We start from the raw sequence: 20,649 nt of genomic DNA on the forward strand, positions 1-20,649 counted from the left end.
ATAGCAAATGACTGGTGAGAGGTGTTTTGGGTACAGGAATCTGTCCTGCAAAGGGCAAGTTCTTGCCAAAGGTACTTACAGCAGTGGAGAAGTGACCAAGTCTGGCAAAATTAGGAATTCATCTTATATTTTGATACTGATATTTTAAAATAGGTTAACGTAACCAAGTAGTAGTATGTTTAAATGCAACTGATCTTCCTACACGTGTAGAGAACACTTCCTTCCCTCCCCTCTCCTCCAGAAGGAGCCTGTCTCTCAGACCTTTCAGCCAATCAAACCAGCATTTCTTAGGACATGGGGGGAAAGTAGCATAGAACCTTGAAACTATGGGGCACTAGTTTTTTAATGTAGGGTTTAATTTTGTAAGAGAATTAATCATTATCATCTATTAGTAATCCAGTTCCACCTTTGCTCAATACACTTCTTTTTAAACACAAGAATCTGGCTGGAGATGATGTTCAAGTGGCGGGAACACCGAATCATTGGGACCACCCTTCCGCCCTGCGCCTGCTCCCAGGTACTGCGGTCGCTTATGGAAACCTTTCACATGAGGTTCCTGTCTTTTGAGGCACTTACACCAAGGTGCAACTCTGACTTAGGGCTTTAGAGCTGCTGCTGGCTACAAACATGGAATCAAAGCAAGAGCAAAATAAATTCATTACAAATCCCAACCCCGTTCTGTCAATGCTACGTTCTCCACTTGCTTCCGGGGCTCGGGGGATGGGGGGGGCATTTCTATCAGGGATTCCTTTTAATAACTGTGAGCTCTCTCTGATAGTAGTATTTAAAAACACCCCAGAAGCCAAAACCACACTCAAAAGCCCCTCCCCATAACACACAGTGAAGAGACCTGTTGAAGAAAAGGTCAGGGACTTCGGCTGGAGCCATGTGGCATTTGCAGTACTCACCTGGAATTGTCTCTTGAAAGCTCATGCGGAAGAGCCACGTGTCCCACCACGGGGAGTGGGGTGTATTAGAGCAGGGGGCCGCAGAGAGCTGAGTGACACAGCTGGGAACAGGGGCAGAAAGCCTTGAACTCCAGGCCACCTCGCTGGGTGACTTTAGGACATTTGCCATGAAGAGAATCAGTGCAGTATGAAGTAATGACATCAGAATCAATCTGTCTCCCTCACGTATTTGGTTTCAAACATTACTCCAAGGTCTTAGCAAGGAGGAAAGGAGCAAAGGATTCTTCCTTGGGAATGAGATGAGGGACACGTGGAACAAGCAGAGCTGACTGTGAACAACGCTGCATTTGTGACTTACAGAACTAAAGGTGCTGAACATCCCCCACCTGAGCAGTTCTGTTGTGCTGTTCAGTCCCAAGCAAGGAACTGAGTCTTTCAAAGCCCAGTGTAGCTGCTGGGACAGGTTACTGCAACGTACCTTCAGAGCAGCTCTGATTTCTACAATTGCTAGTTCGGCCTCACTGAGTTTCTCTGATAGTACCACCAACAAAGCCAGTTGCAATAGCAGCAGAGGAGCTGGCCTTCACTTCATACCACCTTTCATTATTGAGAGCAATGTTCAACAGAAGAGAAACTCTTCTTTCCTGTATTTAAAGAAAAGATACTTCAGCCAAGACTTAACATTTCAATCCCGTTTTTAGGTGGGTTTTGTTGGTTCTTACACCTAATTCCCCAGCTTCTACTCTGGGCATCAGGCCCTTGACAAGGTGGAACTTTTCCCTCTCATTTTGAGCAAACCTGGAACGAATACAACTGCAAATGGGTTTCACTGCAGTCCTGTTAAAAACCAACAGAGCACACAGGAGAAAGGAAGCAGACTCTCTATCTGTGCTGCCAACAGTGAGACTTCAGAACACCTGCTTCACAAAAACCAATCAGCACAATTTATACCTGAGCTTAAATAGACCAAGTGCAACATAACTTAAACCTGAACCTAAATGAATCCTCAAACCTAAAACCGAAGCTAAACCTTACTGCCTGTTTCTTTGCTCCCTTTCTGGCTGTAAGTGACCCTGTATGGATTTTCTAGTGAAGAGCTTAGAGGGAACCTGAGGAAAACTTTTCAGCAGCCCAGAAGCAGCAAGAAGAGTTTCCCAGCACAGACTGACCCCTGTTTCAACTATGCAAGAAAATGAAAACGTAAGTAAAGGAAATATTTCAAACAAGTTTTATTTGGTACTTACATGCTATACATAGGTTTAAAGAAAAACTACATATCTGGGACACTTCAAAATGTCGTGGCTGGCTGTGTACATGGAAAACTAAAGAAAGCAAGAAAGGAACCCAATTCATTTCACCGTGTCACAAGCTACTATTGCAAGCACTCTGACTGGCAGGTTTTTCCCTTCCCAATAGATTCTGGCAGATCAAGTCTCTTTCCGTTGCATTTCCATCGCTTCTACCCCAGCTCCCGTGCAAGACGAGTACTTGGCAGTGGCAGAAGTCAGTTCTTCAGACATCCTTCAGCCTGTATCTCGAGGTTGTGCTGCCAGCACAGATTCTCCGCGCAGGTTCCTCCAGGCGCGGCTCAGCGCTCTCTAGAGGCAAGCGCAGGAATCTCAGCGGTGCAGTCTGGCAGCGTGAACTGAAAGCCCACAAGCCTGTTCCCACCAGCCAAGGATCTACCCGGTGACTTCAGCCAGCAGTCCATCGTGCCCTGCTTGGTGCTTCAAACCCAGGCCCCTAGGGCGAGCTCTACCGGCAGCAGCACTGCTTGTCAGAGCCCAGACAGGTGCCCGGTTTTACAGTTCTGCCCGACCACAACCCAAAGTGAGGGATGGAACAATGACAATGGGTATCAGCATCAAACCACAGAGAGAGCAGCCTGCGGCGCTCCTCCTCCCACTCAGACCTCACTGCTCTATAAAAATCTCGCGCTACATAAAAAGCACAAACAGTGACCATTTCCCATTTGCTCTGAAACGAGCAAAGCCAAAAAATGCCCAAACAAACCTGCTTCATCATCCAAAAATCAAATGTGTCAGGTTTCACACAGTCTTCAGTAGTCTGATAAGGCAAAGGAAGTGTCTTCCATCACTCGGAACAGCAGCAGTTTACAGGACTCAGACAAGGTACTTCCTTGTGGGTGTACACACATGTGCCCGTGTGTGCAGCTTTTGCAGTACCGTGAACATGGATGGAACAAAAAATCAAGTTGGCAGTATCATTTTACCACATTTTTTCTAATTTATTCAATTAAATGATTTCTCTCTGTACGGAACAAAATTCATAAATACATCGTTTAGGAGAACAGTCGGGTTTTTCCTCTTGTCAGTGAAAAAATAACGCTCTCAAAGTGTCACGTTGTGAACCCTGCCTTGTTCTGTGTTTCTAGAGAAAACGTGAGAGGATCAGAGCAACGTCTCAACTTACAGAATGTCCCTGGAGGAATTACATTTACAAGAACCTGATACAGAAGCCGATACTTTGCCCCCATAATTAGAGTTCTCTGCAATAATATTTAAACCAAGAGGTTTAAATAAAACACCCCATTAGCTCTACTTGTAGAGCAAGGAGGTATTTATTTTTCAAGTATTAGAACCACAAAGTGTACAAGATTCTTTGCCAATTTTATAATTATGCTTTTTACACCAACACCCAACCTTTTTTAAAAAAGAATCAGTCCCACCACCCAAATCAGCCCATTGCTTTCATATTCCAGTGTCTTGTGTCTTAAGGAATGCAGAAATATCCATGTACTAACAGAAAAAGCTCGTTGGAAAAAGCCATATTAAGTAATGCACGTGAAGCGTGATTTTTCTAGTGATGAAAGCTATTAGAAAGGTGATCCAAGTCTATTCCCATCATTTCTTCTGCTGGTTTTACTAAAGTCCTTCCAAAAAAAGATATTCAAGAAATCTTTTAAAAAACGGAGAGAAAATAATAAAACGCTCCTTCATTGCATGGAAGAAACTCCACTGGCTGCAGAGATGCTCATCACCACCTTTGGTTCTTCAGAAGAAACGATCAGATCACTTCTACAACAGAAGGCGACAAAGGTGACAGGTCAAAGAGTGACAGCACTTACTTCCAAGGCCTCGTCACCTCTGCAGACATTGCAGTGAGATTGTTTCCCCTGCATTTGCCAGCCACACAAGCAGAAACCGGTTTTCCAACAGAGCCTGCTAAGTTAGCATTCGTTCCCCTGGCATCCTTTAAAAGTTGTGATGTAATTCAGAATAATCTGGAGTGCTGCACAGCCTCGGTGGCAGCAAGGACTCCAGGAGGGAAGTAGGCCCAGAATTTTATGCAGGAGGTGGGTACCAGCTCCCCTTCTGCACACGTGTATCAGCTAATGGTGCCTGCAGAACAGGAACATGGGGGCTGCTCACGAGCCGGGAATGGCAGGTGGCACCGGGAGCCTGGCAGGGTGGCACCGTCACCGGGAGCCCCCCAACAGGAACGAGGCGGCCTCGCCACCACTCGCACCGCACTCGCCGTGCACCGCTATACAGAGGGATGATCTGCTCCTTTCCCCAAATATTACTGGGTTTAAAAATGCTTTAATCAATCAACTTGTATCAATTAAGAGCTCTACCCCTGCAAACCACACCATATTGCAAGAGGTACCGAACCAAGGCAAACCTACCTGCAGTTTGATGTGTTTGAACACTATCTACCTGAGGCAAGAGAGTCCCCTTATCTTCGAAGGCCAGAATTGGATTCAAAGGGATCTCGGGACTATTGCTTCCGTCATTGTTCAGGGCGTCCAGCCGGGAAGGTTTGGACCCAATAGGCAGGTTGATGATCTCCTCAAAGTTATCGTCCTGCACAGACATTCCATTCTCACTCGTGTTCTTCTCTGGGTTGAGGTTGCTGGAAGAGAAACAGGGGCATTTCCTCGCACCTGTCACGGAGCAGCTCAGAGCAGTACAGCAGGTGGGGAAGGGGCCCTGATGCACAGCTCTCTGGGCCACCAGAACCAGACCCACGATTCTGTCAGTAAGAGACCTGGTTTTGCAGCCCAGCATCAGAGACGCCTTCGCCCAGACACGCAGCAGTCACTGGATGTGGCTACACAGCATCCCCACCTGTGGAGTCTCCTGGCCACTGCAGTTCTGAGAAGTGACTGTGGTGGGAAGCAGGGAAAACACCCCTGCAGCAGCAGCACCACTGCCACCTCCAGCCACCCACCTAACTTACAGCCTCTGACATTTCCAGCTCTTTGCCCAACCTTCACCAAACCCTTCCTCTTACTACAAATCCAAGTAACTGCCCTTAGATAAGACCACTGGCATATCTGTTACCCCTCAGACCACCTCCTGCCTCCAGTTCTGGCGCAGCCTCTTCTACCTGCCGCTCATGCAGAGGCAAAACTCCTCCTTTCCCAGTGCAGTTCTCCTTTCAGTCCCTCCTGCCCTGCAAGTTCTTGGGGCTCATGTCTCCACAGAGAAACACCTCCCAGCATCCCTCCTGTCAATCTGCACTTCCTCTTCCCTTCTCCCCACTCGACACAGACGCCTTGTGAGGAAGCTCTTGTAGGTCTCCCCCAGTCAGAAGCAGTACAGACAGTTGTCTGTCTTGCTAGAGGGGAGGAAGCAAGGTGCTACTTTAGTGATCAGGGTGACAGTAATGGACTATAAGCTCCTTGAGAATGAGCAAGTATTCAACCCACACTCAAAAGCCGTGTGATCTTTCACAGGGGCTCCTTAAGGCTCTCAGCAATCAATCAGATCCTGGCACTCTCGGGCATCTATTCCCTATTCAGACCAGGTCACAGCTGCATCACAGCTGTTCAGATTGTTTGGAAATCCTTCAGCCACAAAGGCTCAGATGCAATTTTCCTGGATTGAAACTAGGCCATCAATTTCCTCAGGCCATCTCTGAGCAGGTGGCTCTGTTTCAGGGGCTGTTTTTCTCTTGACATTACATTTACTAGTCTTTTAAAAAACAAAACAAAACAAAACTGCTTGTAATCGGCATATGGCTTGTTTTCAACTCCTGGCATCTTCTGATGTTTAACAAAAATTTCAGAATTGTTTTACAGTACTTTCCAAGAGACAGAAAACAGCCACTGTGCTTCTGAAAGCAGCAGCACTTTATCCAAAGCCCCTGTGAGAAGGACAAGCTGGTTTTCATATCAAGCCTTTCCCAGTTTTTCAGTCAGTCACAGTTCTTTTCCAGAAAGGCATTCCCTGTCTTTTTTTTCTCTGTGGGTACACTGAGCAGCTTTCAAAGTGACATGTTTCACTGCACTGAGGTGGAGAGCAGACACAGAAACACTGCTGGTGGCCTTGGGAGAGGTCACAAGTCACATCAGCCCTTCGTGCCAGAGAGCCACATCTGTAAGATGAGGAGCAGAAGCTGTGAGATGCTTTAGGACTAGTAAAACCTGCTCTGTGGTGTATCCTTATTAGGTTGTTATTCACCGTCAGTTATCCTGATTTCTTTCATCCCCATCTACTGCCAGTCACCTTTACCAGAGCTGGGATATGATGGCAAGTTTGATGGATGAGGTAAAAATGAGGAGAGGGAAGAAAGCAACTGCTCATTCATATAAATGAGACAGAATATACTTCAACAAGCACTGGTACTACGAAGATGATTCTTCCTTCTGCAAACAGATGTTTCTATCCGATTGATCAGTGGATTGAACAGATAAATAGTTCTTTGTATTTATTTAATCATGGCACTGCCAGTATTACACACTGAGCCAGACCAGGATTCACAGACTCCAAAGATGTCTTTTGAGGCAGGGGAGTCTGTACAGTCACAAAGGTGGTGCAGAAAAAGAAACCATGACTACCGATTTCTATATGTTATGCTATAAAATCTTCTCTATTCTATACTGTATTTGCTCCACCAGATTGCCAGGGGAGCAAGCTTAGAAGAAACAAAGGGAAAAAACAGAATTGTGGAATTAATTCCACTGGCCATCTTACAGGCCATGAGCTCAAAGGAGATTAGAGGAATTCCTAGGAGATTGGAATACCCTCCAGCTTCTGGTAATGAGCAGCTTAGGGACCTATGGTCGCTTTCAGACCACAGTGCTTAGTAACCCTTCACTGACCAGAGGATCCCCTGGTACTTACCTTTCTTCCCTTTACAGTCTCTCCCTCAGCAACTGCTACGGGCCACCAAAGCAAAGAACACAAAGTAGTAATGGATTTGTGACTTGCTGCAGCCATTCTTACTGCCTTATGGTACATCCTTAGCGAGGTCTCAGTGTCCAGCAGAACACTGGAGAAACCCCTTCAGGCACACAACAGTGCAGTCCTGTTTCTAAGACCTGGACAGTTTTGGCACTGTAACATACCCCTTAAATGTGCTTGCAGCAAGACACCTCTGTAATAATAATACAGGTGCCTGAGTTACTGAGGCATAACAGCCTTGCAAGCACCTGAAAGAGGGCTTCACAGCAGCTAAAACACACCCCAGCGTCTGTGCAGCTTTGTGTTTTGAACTGGACACATGGATACGAGCAAGATGGACTGGAGGCAGCTGGGAGAGGAGCAGCTAATTTCATTAAAGGAACTGGAATGCCCAAAAAGTTAAAAACTACTGAAAACAACATCTGATGTAGGTAATTTTAGTCAAAACTCTGTGTAGACTATAGATCTACATATATGTGTATAAAGAACATAAAGAGAGGAAGTAGAAAGAAAAATGTCCAGAATTCTGTATGTCTGGCTTTCTCATCATCCCACTGAAATCAGCACTGAATAAGGAGAAAAACACCCCCAAGTGATTTGCAGGCCTTTGGGATGTGCCAGAATACTTCTGCACATGATCTGAGAGACAAAGTCAATTGTCCTGTTCATTGACCTCTTTTTTGCAGAGAGGCCACAGATAAACATTGATGGCCAGAGGGACCCCAGCCTGGGGCAGGATTTGAAAGTAAGGGCGATTGTTTCTAAACCACTGAGACAAGAGCACTTGAGATCAGCCTAGGAGGAGGAGCTGGAGGCCTGAAGAAGGAAGGTGGTGCCGGAGGAAGTCTGAGGGACAATATTATCCTCCAGACCGAACAATGAACATAAGCATTTGAATCCAGAAGCATTCTTTTCCAGGGATAAGATACTGAGGCAATCACCTTGTCTAGCTGTGTATGTCTAAAACCTGGTTACCTCATCTACCCAGCCCCAGGTCCCCGCAGGCAGGATGGAGAGACACAGAGGAGGTCACTGCTCTCACCCAGGCCCACTGCAGGCATTTAGAGAGAGCAGCAGAGGAAGAAAAAAAGGGAATTACAGGGTAAAGATCATAAAGGACATATTGTGAACATAAACCACCATACTGAAATGACTTTCTGAGAAGCAGCAGGCAGGACCTAACTTTGGCAAAGAATTAGAAAGCAGAGAACAAGCAAAAAATCTGCAAGTGGGAGATGGATTAGGCAGCTGTATTGGTTTTCCATCTCCAGCTTCTACTGCTGTTTCTTCCAGGGTTCCACTATTTAGTAAAGAAAGAAGAAAAAAATAGAATCTGAAAAAAAGTTTTCTAATTTACAAAAAGCTTGAAAATACTTGAACACCATATCTTCTTATCCTGTATTTCAAACAATTGTTTCAAATTCATTTTCCCATTTGTTGAAAAAACCCCAACCCAAATCCCAGAATCTAGCCAGAAGTTAACATGCCATTATTAATTAATATTCTCTGATAACTGGGACATTTCCATGGTAAGTTCTGTTTTAGAATCCATTCAGTGTTGCCCTTCTCACAGCAGTCCTGGCTTTGCAGCACACCTGGATGAAAAGTCTGCAGTTAAGTTCAATTGTGAGGCTTCTCACCACAGACTGACAGGCCAGACGTGAGGTCACTCCCTCCCCATAATAATTCACTACTCCTCATGAGCATTTGAGCATGAAATTGTTTAACCAACTTTACTTGCTGAGAAGATACCTGGAGCAAGCATAGGGGACTAAACCCTTAAGCCTCACAGCATGGCTTAAACCTTCATGCTACAAAAATCATCCCTGGAACTCTGACAAGTAAGAAGTCAGGAGGTTTTCCTATAAGCTGAGGATTCAGGTAAGATCCATATGAAAACCTCGAGCGCTAACATGGTAAACCAGGTCATTTCACAACCAAGTTGTCATGTGCTTGGTTCTTTCCTGATGCAAAGTGAAGAAGCTTTAGGCCCCAGGAGAAGTCATTCTTGTTCTTCTGTTTAACACACAGGAGTAGGAATGTGACTGAAAACATTGACAATTATTAGGTGGGACAGGTGATAGTGCCAACATATTGCTTGCAATAGGCATTTATAAATAAACCTAATAATTATTGACAAGAGATATACGATAACTAATTTATCAAATCACAGCATTTTCACTGGGGTTTATGAAGATTAATTGCCTTGGAAAGCTGATGAAGATCCAGTACTATGAGAGCTGCAGTGCTGATCAAAAGCAGCAACAGAGAATGCTGAAGTCCCGAAATCAATTGCCTTGCCTAACTGGGCCAGAATTCTTCCAGCTTCTCTCAGCTGCGTTGTACTCCTGGTCATGGATGATGTGATGGGGAGGAATAGGGATGAAGGTTTTAAACTAGAAGAGGGTAGATTCAGGTTAGATATTAGGCAGAAATTCTTCCCTGTGCGTGTGGTGAGGCCCTGGCATGGGCTGCCCAGAGTAGCTGTGGCTGCCCCCTCCCTGGCAGTGTTCAAGGCCAGGCTGGATGGGACTTTGGGCAACCTGGTCTAGTGAAGGATGTCCCTGCCCATGGCAGGGGGGGAACTAGATGGGCTTTGAAGTCCCTTCCAACCCAAACGAGTCTGTGATTCAGCACAGCAAGGGGTTGGATTCCGATCTCTTGAGGTCCCTTCCAACCCCTACAATTCTGTGATAAGCTGTCAGACAACTGCCTATTATGCCCCACAGTAGAACCTTCATCTTCACACAAACCTCTTGCAGCCTTCCAAGACCCCCTCCTTCAACATTTCTGGTGCAAGGGACAGAGCATGTGCACTGTCTGGGGAATGACCCCAGACACAGGTACTCTGGGTTTGGTCCCCCACCAGTCCTGTTTGGAGGCACACAGTCAGGCTAGGCCTGGCTGCTGCACAAAACAGACCCAGCGACACTTACACTTCTGTCTTTGACCCAGTGAAACTTCCCACACTGTAGGCAGAGAACAAGACTGACTGTTGCTCTAGGCCTTAAAGACAACTCCTCTCCTTCACTCCCTCCTCTCACCCATATGTGCACATGCCACAGGTGTCCCACAGGCAAAGAGTTTTTTAGTTCTGGTCAGAAATCTGAGCTATCTTGCCCTTAAAACATGCTCAAGTCTTTTTCCAGACAAAAGCTACATTTTTCTTGGGGTGGAGCAAGGTGCTCCCACAAGAGACCATCTCCACCTCCTGCTTTGTGTGTACTACGATGTCAGGTACTGCTAGATGCCAGACAGCTGCAGCACACGAGATGCAGTAGCAGCAGTGTTGGCACCTGTGGCTTTGACCACGTGATAAAACCCGTGTTGCTATGTATTCCTTAGCACAGCTTTTCGGGCTACCTGCACTAAGGTATCACCAGGGTGCTCCAAAGCACTTCAGCGTTTGCCTCCCCAGTCAGCGTGCCTCCAGAGTCCCTCCTTACCCTAACTGGGCATACCAGTTTCCCCTTCCACACAGCCTTAGGACACACTTCCTACTTCTGCTGCCATTTTTCTACCTCACACGTTCATTCATTCCCCACCCTGGCCACTGTGAGGTTCCTTCCACACGCAGGACAAGGCGACGTGACCGCCTTCATCAGCGCGGCACGATTTGCGTTACACACCTCGAGGTGCCTGGGAGGGATTAACATTCAACAGCCGCCTGACACAATGCTGAGGCAGCTCCGTGCAGCTCGCGCAGGGCAGCTCTGACACTGACAGAACTCCCCTCAGCAGGAGCATCCCTGTCAGCGTGACAGCAGGATAAGATCCCCCAGGCGTATGGAGGGATCGAGAGAGGGCAGATTCCTCCCTCAATTAGTGCCAATCACACCCTGAAGGACAGTGTCCATTGCGGACTGCGCGGTGGCTTCCCACACTCCAGTCTTCCATGCATATTCTGGCACTGCCTGCATAAAACATGGAAAGACTGAGGGATCGCTTGGCTCTCTGCATTATTGACATGGAAACCACTGACAGCTCATGCTTATGTAACAGATCCCACTCGGTGTAACTCTGATGTTTCGGGCATTTCAGCAATTTCTCAGAGTCTGAGTGACTCGCTTCACGGCTACAGACAGCTCCCAGCGTTACACTCTGTATTCTGAAATGCATCTTAGCAGTTCTTTTTGAAATGCAAAGCAAAACTGAGCAGCTCTTTCACATGAGGGACTCTTCTTACTCCAAGCAACTCAGAAATGGGAACATCTAGGCTGAAAGCAGAACGTTCACTACTCCAATCAAGGCAACTAGCACTGCAAATCCAGAGTGGGTCTCTTCCCTGAGCTTACTTCATGGAAAGGAACAGGAAAACAAGTTCTTTGTGTTGTTGCACTAATTGCTGGCAAACACCACATTGGTCCAAACGTTGCAAGAACGTGCTGAAGTGCTTGCCTATCGATTGGTAAAAGCAGGTTACTGCTAATGATGAGGAAGATGATGAAGTTCAGAGTGGTTCCAAAGAACGTTTATCAATACAGAGATAGGGGCTTTATATAATAAATATAAATATATATATATTAAAAAAAAGTTGGTGAAGTTTTTTCCTGAACACAGGAAAAGATAAAAATAAACAGGAAGCCAGGCAGCTGTCTCTTAGTTAATGCATACACAGATCTGGAACTCTGTCTGGCAGCCCTCATGCTCCAAACACCCCGCAGTACTTCGCGATGTCCTTACGTGTCCATATTTACGGGGGGCGGATGCGGCACAATCACATGCGTGCAGGGGGCGGGTGTCCCGTTGTGCGGAGGTTGCGTTGCGTGCTGAAGCTGAGGTCCTCCCGCAGGCTCCAGGGGAGATGCAGGACTTGTGATGACTGGAGAGACAAAACAGGTTTTCATTAAACCAAGCAACATCCATCCACCTGCAGGTTAGGGCAAAACAGTTCCTACAAGAGACAAAGCTCCAGTTTTCAAAAGCAATCCCTCTGGCCTGGGGAAATGGAGGTCCAAATTCTCCTGTGCCTTAGGAAACTGATCACTTGTCTTCTGCCTCTGGAGAGAAAGTGCTAGTCACAGGTTGTAGAGCCACTTAAGAGTTTCAAGACTTATTTAAATGGTTTATAGCACCTTCAACAGTCCCTGCAGCAAAAGGTGGTATCCCAGGTGCAACAGCAGTTCACAAACCTTTCTTCCCCCTAAGATAATATGAAAAACAAGTAACTTCCAAAGACACCTAATGAAATCGGTGTCTGGAAGTTTCCTGGCATCGCTAATTACAGCATTCACTTTAAACATCAAGAGAAGGAGTTGCACATCTGCCAGTACTGTTACCTAACTCCCCCACTACTCAACTCAAATACAAAGGAGAAAAAGAATAACCTCAGTTAATGTTACCCTAGGACACTATGACAGGAGAAGCCATTAGATAGCTTTACTTGGGTATCTTTAAATAGCACTGATTCAGACTCAGTGATTGTTGAATATGAGATACATTTTATTTTTCTTCCTTTATTGTAAATATTAAAGTCTTATATAAAACCTTAACTAAAATTATCAGGGAAAAAAAAAAAAAAGAGGGAACAGAACAGAAGGGAAGGCTGAGAGTGTGGGTGTGACAGGGAGATGAAGCTTTTCTAGGAGCTGAAGTTTTGGGGGGAAAACAAAAAGAAAGAAGAAAATAAGACCAAGTGAGTAATGCAGTAGGTGCAGAAGTCATCCCAGAGAGATGTTTAGAATAAGGAACGGTTTGTTTTGACGACTGAGATGAAATTATCCTTCAAGAAAAGGACTAAGTCTGCACCAGCCACATCTCTAGTACTACATGCAAGAGAAACCATAGAATCAGTTTCTTTTATGATCAGATTCTAAAATAATTTGAGTTTCACTTCATAAATAATTAAACTTGGTTTAATGAGGTTTCCTCAGATTTCAGTTAGACTCCTCTCACTGTTTTCTTCACTGCAAGTAGCATGCCACATTTCAGAACTCTCATCTCCAGTCCCCGTGCTTAGTCAGCATTTATTCACAGGCTGTGCTGGGGGCACAATAAACACAATACCTGCTTCTCCAGAAATATTTGCCTTTGATATGTGTCCGTTCTGCTGGTCGCTGGGTTTCTACAAAGGAAGGACAGTTTTGTAAATTAAAAATGGCACAAGGGAACAGAAGTGAAACGTGTCCAGTATTTATACACATTAATTAGCAGCACGGACCTTATCCACAGCTTCCACACGCCTAGTTCTCTTCATGATCTCCTCAAGCCTCTAGAATGAAATAAAAAAGGGTAAAATAACGTTTGCTGGCATTTATTTAAAAATCTCTCTCCCAAGCCACAACTGCTTGTCATTTATCAGCTGCATCTGTTTATTGCCAAAAAGATGAATTATGTATTACTGTTGGCAATATTCCCTTTGCTTTCATGTCAGGCTATGCAGCTGAGGACCACAGCTTTTCTGAGAGCACATATATATCATGGATAACTTTCTACAGCTGAAGTAGAGGCAAGTTGCTATGGCAAAATGAATTACAGTTTCTCTGCATGTACTGAGTTACCTTCTTCCTTTCCAAGCGCTCCTGCTCTTCTCTTTGGAAATGCTTTTCCCGTTCTAAGCGAATGCGCTCCGCCTCTTCCCGCAGGCGAGCTTCCTCTTCTTTCTGAGTTGGTGGGAAAAGAAAAAGCAGTGAGGAATAACGTGCTGTGTAAGGACAGATACACACTGATATCTGCTTCACTGACACGGCTGCCAACACCCTGAAAAGACACTTTTGGGGTTTACAAGTCACGAGTGATCTTTTCCGACTGAACTGCATGTGGCTTGATTCATGTCCATGTTCTGCACAGCACGAAGAGATGCGTAACTAAACAACGGACGTCACATTTGGTCCTGTGCCTGTGCAGGGACACGTGAGCATGAAAGCACACCAAATGACAAACCAGAAATACATTTCCTAACCTTCAGCACTGACACAGCAGTAAGGAGAGTATTAAAGATTCATGTTTTGAGTGGTAGATGTTTATGAGAGTCACGTCAAAGCAGTAGAAAGATTTATTTGGCCAATAGAGTCATCACTTCATGAGACCAAGGACAAACAGCCACAGGTCCACTGGCACAAGCTTCCCATTCCTGCTTTTTTAATTAAACATAGACCCTTTCTCCCTGACAGGGAGAGTGTTGTACAACGACATTACTGCAACAGATCATTTGTTACAGCTGTAAAATAAAAAAAAAACCAACCACTTGGCCACATGTCATATCTATCCATCCATCCATCCATCCATCCATCCATCTGGGGGATGTACCTCAGTTTAGCATTTCAAAGAAAGCAGAGTACCTCTGGAAAAGAAAACTGCTATTTCTAAGCTATATTCACTAGCACAGTCCTTCAAACATTTATTTTCAGAAGCATACATTTAATTACATATCAGAAGAAAAAAATATGTCTAGGAGGCAGACTGAAGTGCTGAATTTTGGGGGTTAGAAAGCCCACGTGAGAAGAGAAGAATCCTATCCAAAATGCTTACTATAGCCTCTCCCAAAGTCAGTACACTGGTATTGGGCCCATCAAAAATGAGAGAACTTGAAAAACGGTTATTTTTATTTATTTACTCTTATCTCTTATGAGTAGCTGCTCTGAGTTCAGAAGGACTGCACCAAGCAAAGGTTCTCCTTGGCTTAAAGTGATCAAAACCTACCCCTGGCCACCAGCCACACACAAAAGCAACTTAGGGTATGGTATTAGAACTCTGCAGCGCTATGTCTCCAACACCTTGAATGGTTAGTTACCTGGGCATCTAGTCCTTCTGTAAATGTGGGGACAAATGTGCTCTGGTGTAACATCATTCATTAAAAATCCCCCAATATAACTGTTCTCACAATTTATCAGGAATAGAAAAGAATTTGTTCAAAATAAAAGACCCCCTCAACTCCCTACTGCCTGCTTTCCCAAGAAGGATTAGCTTTACTCTTTGAACCACTCTATGGAATGAACTCTGCCACAATGCCATTCACTTCATATACAGCATTTAAATTTTAGATATCCCCCTAATCTAGGTGCTGCATAAGATGTGCTGCTTCTCCCATGTGCTGCCAGCCAGACTGGCTCAGAAATTCCAGGAGGGGACCGTACTTGTTTCTGAAGGCGCTCCATCTCCTCTCGCTCCCTCTGCTCCCTCTCTGCTGCCTGTCGGCGCAGCCGTTCCTCCTTCTCCCGCTCCTCCTCTGCGTCCTTCCGCTTCTTCTCCGCCTCCTGCCGGCGAGCTTCTTCTTCTTCTCGGCGAGCTCTTTCTTCAGCTATCCTCTGTGACAGCTCCTCCTTCTTTTGCCTGCAATTATGAGGCCATCAAGAAATAAAAGTTAAAAAAAGGAGGGGGGGGGGGGGGGAACCAAACTGCCAGGTTCCTGACCCAAGACACCAGCACTGCAGAACAGCTCAACAGAAGTTGCACTGGTGTCTTATAAGAGCATCAAAACATCTGAACTGTGTCAAGCCAAGTTGTTCTGCTTCCAGCAGGAAGAAAAGATGAAGTCCTGTGGAACATAAAAGCTTTGCAAGACAATACCAACACTTCTCCAGCACATGCCTGGCTTCCACTGGTCTATGACTTGGATACTTTCTGAATCAGAAACTTTAATACATTTTGCAAAACACTCTGTAATTTCATGTAAATGTATTTTGAAGCAGCATTACATTTTCAGCACCCACCGTATCCTGTGGCAATGGCTCCTGAAGTATCCAGTCATGCTGATTTCTGAATGTTCCTTCCTAACCTTACTTAATGCCCCTCCTCCTTGTATTATGCCAGTGAATAACCTGACCTCTTCACCTTTGATGTTAACCAAATTATTTAGGATATCATATCACATCATATCTCCACTCGGAAGTTGAGGGCAGATGGCCTTCCCAGCTGAAGAGGCCTCACCTGTTCAGTAGATTTTCAGTTGAGAGCTGTTCTGTACTTGTGATCTTCCTTGACATCTGTCTTCACTAATTTTTCCTAGTTTTACTGATTTTACTATCTCAAAAATGGATTCAGCCTGGATAGATCAGAACATTTGCATTTTGTTCTCCCTTTCTAGCAACTCAAAGCAGTTCATTTAATTTGCTGACCATTGACTCCCTTATTCTTTCATACGGTCAACTCCAAACAAGATCTCTTTCCTCAGAAATGATCAGCCCAGAGACCACCACCACATGAGCTGTTAGGATTATTTCCTTATACACATTCCTTTGGGCTTAGCAGTATTCCATTTCAACTTCCATTTTATATTTCAGCAATATATGATACATCTGAAACTCTTCCCAACTGCTTTATCTCACTGAAAACCAGCATTATCTCACTGGCCACAATATTTTCAAGTTCATTTCTGAAGGCACTGAATGGAGACCAAAAACTCCTTTCACTGTGAAAGCTGATTATTCTTTACCTTTTATTTTCCATCAACCTTAGTATTTATTCACCATATTACTCTTATGCAACAGCAGTTTATTTTCTTTAAAACCATTTTTGAGAGGGGCCGTGTTGTGAGCCTTTGTAAAGCCAGGCTAGTTTAAGCAGTCCCACCTTGCTACCAGGTTCAGCAATGTGGTTAAAGAACAAAATCCAGAGGCATGGCATCCCTCTGAAAAGGTGCTCAGCTCACAATATAGCCAGAGTCAGAAGTATCTAGATGGGGTACTCATTTGCTAGTAGAAAAGTAAGAAACAACATCCGTGAAGTTCTTCAACATGAGGGTGGTAGATTGCTGGAGCAGGTTGCCCAGAGATGTAGTGGAGGCCCCATCCCTGGAGATATTCATGGTCAGGCTTGATGGGACTTTGAGCGACCTGATCTGGTGAAGATGTCCCTGCTTACCACTGGGAGGTTGGACTATGTGACCTCTAAAGGTCCCTTCCAACCTAAAGCATTCTATGATTCTACTCTCCAAAACTGCTGTGGGGTCTTGATTTCAAATAAGAAAACAAAGAGCTTTGAGTCACATCTGTAGGACACCTAAACACCACTCATGGTAGAGACCTTGCAATGCAAAGTAAGAGACTTTGTCCCACATCGTCACAGCCGTGCCGAGTTCCCTAGCTGGAATAAACAAGTATAGCTTTGTTAATCTCTGAGGGAACAATGGATCACTACAGCAAGGATCTGCTCTCTCCTTCTGCCCTATTTTAAAGCTCTGTGTGGGATAAATTAGAACCTTGCAGATCCATGTAGATACATATCACACCTATGAAAGATCCCAATAGGAAAATTCTTATTTTGAAGTTGGGGAACCAAATTTGCGTCTCCTGCACTTCAGTACTGTGCTTCACATATCACATGCAAGACACTATCAGGAGGCTGCTAAAGCCATCTCTTCTCCCCTGAAGAGGTCCAGAATTACCTTTCAAGCTCTTCTCTCTCCCTCCTTTCTTGCTCCTCCCGTTCCCTCTGCTCACGGGCAAGGCGCCTCTTCTCAGTCAGCAGCCTTGTTGCTTCTTCAGGGTCAGTTGTACCTGCAGAGGTCTTGGCAGGTGCTGGGGGTGGAGAAAGAGCTGGTGGAGCAGGAGGTAAGGATGGGCTGGCTGCTGAAACAGATGGGAAGGAAAACTAGTTTGTACAGACACAACAGCCAAGATGACGCTTTTTCTAAAAGGAAAATAACTTCAAATACTCTGCAAAAAGCTTAGGTGGTTTTATAAGTGATTCAGAGGAGGAAATAATTTCTAGATGCTAGGGGTTCATATTCCCTAAGGGATAGTTCTTAGAGGGTATGTGAAAGCAGATGCAGTTGAAAGGTTAAGCCACCTTTTCTGTCAGAAGAATAAATGCCAACAGATGCTCAAGAGGTTTTACACTGACTCAGCAAGTGCCTACCACCACATTTCCTATGTTTGCCCAAATCTATTTGGAGAGCTCAAAAGAAACAATGTGGTATCATATTTTCTTCTGTCTAATAGTCTACATCTGAAAAGCAGAGCCATACTTTTTGGTGATGGGCCAATCACTTTTGGTGACTTGGTGATCTCAGACACCAACTATCTGAAGTGATCTGCAGTAAGGGGAGGACACAAACTATGGTCAGTGTTGCATTTACTCCAGCCTGAGGCAACTTGGGGGACCACAACACAGCTTCTTAACAAGCTTTGCCACTACTGGTGAACTAAGGCTTGTGGCTCAAATCTTAACAGTGCCTTCATATGAAGTCTTTTCCCAGGACCAGCTCTGGCCACCTGGTAGAAAAAGTTTTGCAGTTGTTTCTTTCTGAACTAAAACACTAGTTAACATGTCTGTAAATTTGCCTGGTGCAGGTACAGAATGCTTCAACTGTACATTATCTCTAGAGGCCAGGGAGCATTACCAATACACAAGCTAACTGAAGGAAGCATTTCCCAAGGTGACCACATCTGGTAATGCAAACACAGATAAGGAGGACTTAGAACCAGCAATGGAATCAGATTCTGAGCCTGGGAAGATACATGTAAAACAAATCATCAGGAACAGCCAGGAGGAGAATTTAAATCTACATTTCTAACCATCTTTTGGGATGTTGCAGCATTTCCCTCACCTCACTAACAATTTCCAGGAGGAGTTTCTTCCCTGATTGCCCCCCACCACACACCCTGTCAACCACACAAACACAAATTCAGCTACTTTCTCTCTGTTGAAAATCCACATTTGCTGACCTCTCTGCTCCCCTATTCTATCACGTAAAAACTATGCAGGTCCTTCTAGAACTGCTTCAGGGCTTTCACCTTGAATTCAAATGACACATGTACACCAGTCATTTAAATAGTGCCATGGCCTGTTCTCTAGCTCAGAGGTAAGGTGGCACACGTCAGCCTCCACCACAACAGCGTACCTCCGCACTACCAAAACAGGTAATGGGAACGTTCCATCCCTAGGGAACAGTCCAGGCCTGGGCTAACCTCCAAGATGTAGTTGGGAACTCCAAAAACCAGGATGGGCAATATAAAAAGTTACATAATTTGATGACTCTAAAGCTTGGGAGCCCTTTAGAGCTATGCTTTAGTAGCCCTAGGAAAAGAAGGTAAGAAAATGCAGCGCTGCAATTACAGCCAGGACATACCAGAGAGCCTGGCTGCAACAGTTAAACAACATAAACAACAGAGTTCTTGCACCTTGGCCCTCTGGCCTTTTTAACACAGACCAAGGCAGGGCCACACTCCTGAAGGGAGCACACCTTTGTGCTGTGTGGGGCTCCCTCCTTGCCTCAGGTGCTGAAGCTGGCCATGCAACAAGTAGCCTGCTTCATGCACACCTGCCTGGCTGTGAGAAAAGGCAGCAACAGCTCGCACAAGCACACCCAAAATACCTTTAAAACTTTGCTGGTATTAGTAAAGTCACGTGACATTTGCTTCCAAAAGCTTGCATAGCTCCACCAGTGATCACTACCTGCTGGCCTCTGGGCTCCTATAGCTACACAGCTAGTGGGCAGCTGAGACAGACAGGTTAAAAGCCAGTTCAGGTAACTGGCAGAAATCAGCTATGTTCACCTGCAGCAGAGACCTAGGACAATCAGCAATGCCCCTGTATCCCCAAATGCTGTACTTGTCCCTCTCTAGACTCTTGCACTCAGCCAGTGGCTACATTTTGGCAGTTTGGGCCTCCCTCTGCAGAACAAAGCCTGTCCTCTCACCTGACATGTAAAATGATTACTCTGAGGTCTCCATATTTGGTCCCAACCACCACTTCCTCTGGCTTTGGCAAAAGACATCCAATTTGAAGTGCTGCTCACCACTTTGACCTATAGTAGCCTTCTCTTTTGTGCCTCTCCACGTGTTACTCTGCTGTGAATAAAAACTACTGCACTTGTAAATGTCTTGATCACCCATAACCTGCTTCCATACTAAGTGACCTTGTCAGAAACCTAAATATTGACTGACTGCAAAGACAGAGCCTCTCTTCCTCCTGAAACAAACTGTCAAATGAGCAGGAGGATGCTTTCTAGGGTCTGCACCTTGTACTCTGGAACTACAGCTTGTAAACCTTTGCAGCTATCTCAGTGGTAACCCTGAAATCCTTTTAAAAAGGAAGCTTTCTCCTTACAAGGAAGCGGGCAAAATGCTATCAGAAGAGCAGTGAAAACCCATGTTTACATGGCAATTATCTCCTATCTTCTTTACATGCCCAGGAACAATAGATGTGTCTGATTATCATCATCCTCCAAGCTTTCTATAGGGTTGCACCTTGTGCGGTAGGACCTGGGTATCAGACCGGAACTGCTGTAGAATAACCTATTAGCCAAAGAAATCAATTCACATCAGGTCTTCTTGCAGAAGAACAACCCCCAACTACACAACCTGTAATTAAATGAAGGATTATTAGTACTTAAAAGTGTTTTCTGAAGGACAATCACAGGGGAATCCGTGAATTTTAAATTCAGAATCCTAAGTAATTTGGGGAATCCAGATGGTCACAATGGCCATTCTATCCCATCCGTCAGAAGACAGACAACTTACGCTGTATTTACAATCGACTGAAATGTCTGCTACAACAAACCTATTTTATATATATATATATATATACACACATATATATATATACACTACTAGCTTACCTATACATATGTATACATATATATATGTATATATATAGGTAAGCTTGTAGTGTTACCAGCACCACTGTACTGAGTGTCTAGCAGAGCT

At 44.9% G+C, this 20,649-nt stretch overlaps 1 protein-coding gene across 1 annotated transcript in view; it reads right to left on the minus strand.

Annotated features, from left to right (window-relative positions):
- Nucleotides 1–3,864: 3,864 nt before the first annotated feature.
- MAP7 (microtubule associated protein 7) overlaps nucleotides 3,865–20,649 on the minus strand; it is a gene marked incomplete at both ends in the record, with an annotated part of 104,723 nt that continues 87,938 nt past the window's right edge. The window contains 8 exons of the mRNA XM_084261037.1: nucleotides 3,865–3,946; nucleotides 4,539–4,784; nucleotides 11,744–11,882; nucleotides 13,067–13,124; nucleotides 13,221–13,271; nucleotides 13,561–13,662; nucleotides 15,136–15,331; nucleotides 17,385–17,568. Coding sequence (XP_084117163.1) covers nucleotides 3,865–3,946; nucleotides 4,539–4,784; nucleotides 11,744–11,882; nucleotides 13,067–13,124; nucleotides 13,221–13,271; nucleotides 13,561–13,662; nucleotides 15,136–15,331; nucleotides 17,385–17,568 — 1,058 coding nt within the window. The remainder of the gene's footprint in view (nucleotides 3,947–4,538; nucleotides 4,785–11,743; nucleotides 11,883–13,066; nucleotides 13,125–13,220; nucleotides 13,272–13,560; nucleotides 13,663–15,135; nucleotides 15,332–17,384; nucleotides 17,569–20,649) is intronic.

Source organism: Gallinula chloropus, assembly GCF_964237585.1.
Source record: "Gallinula chloropus genome assembly, chromosome: 3".
Classification (NCBI taxonomy): Eukaryota; Metazoa; Chordata; class Aves; order Gruiformes; family Rallidae; genus Gallinula; species Gallinula chloropus.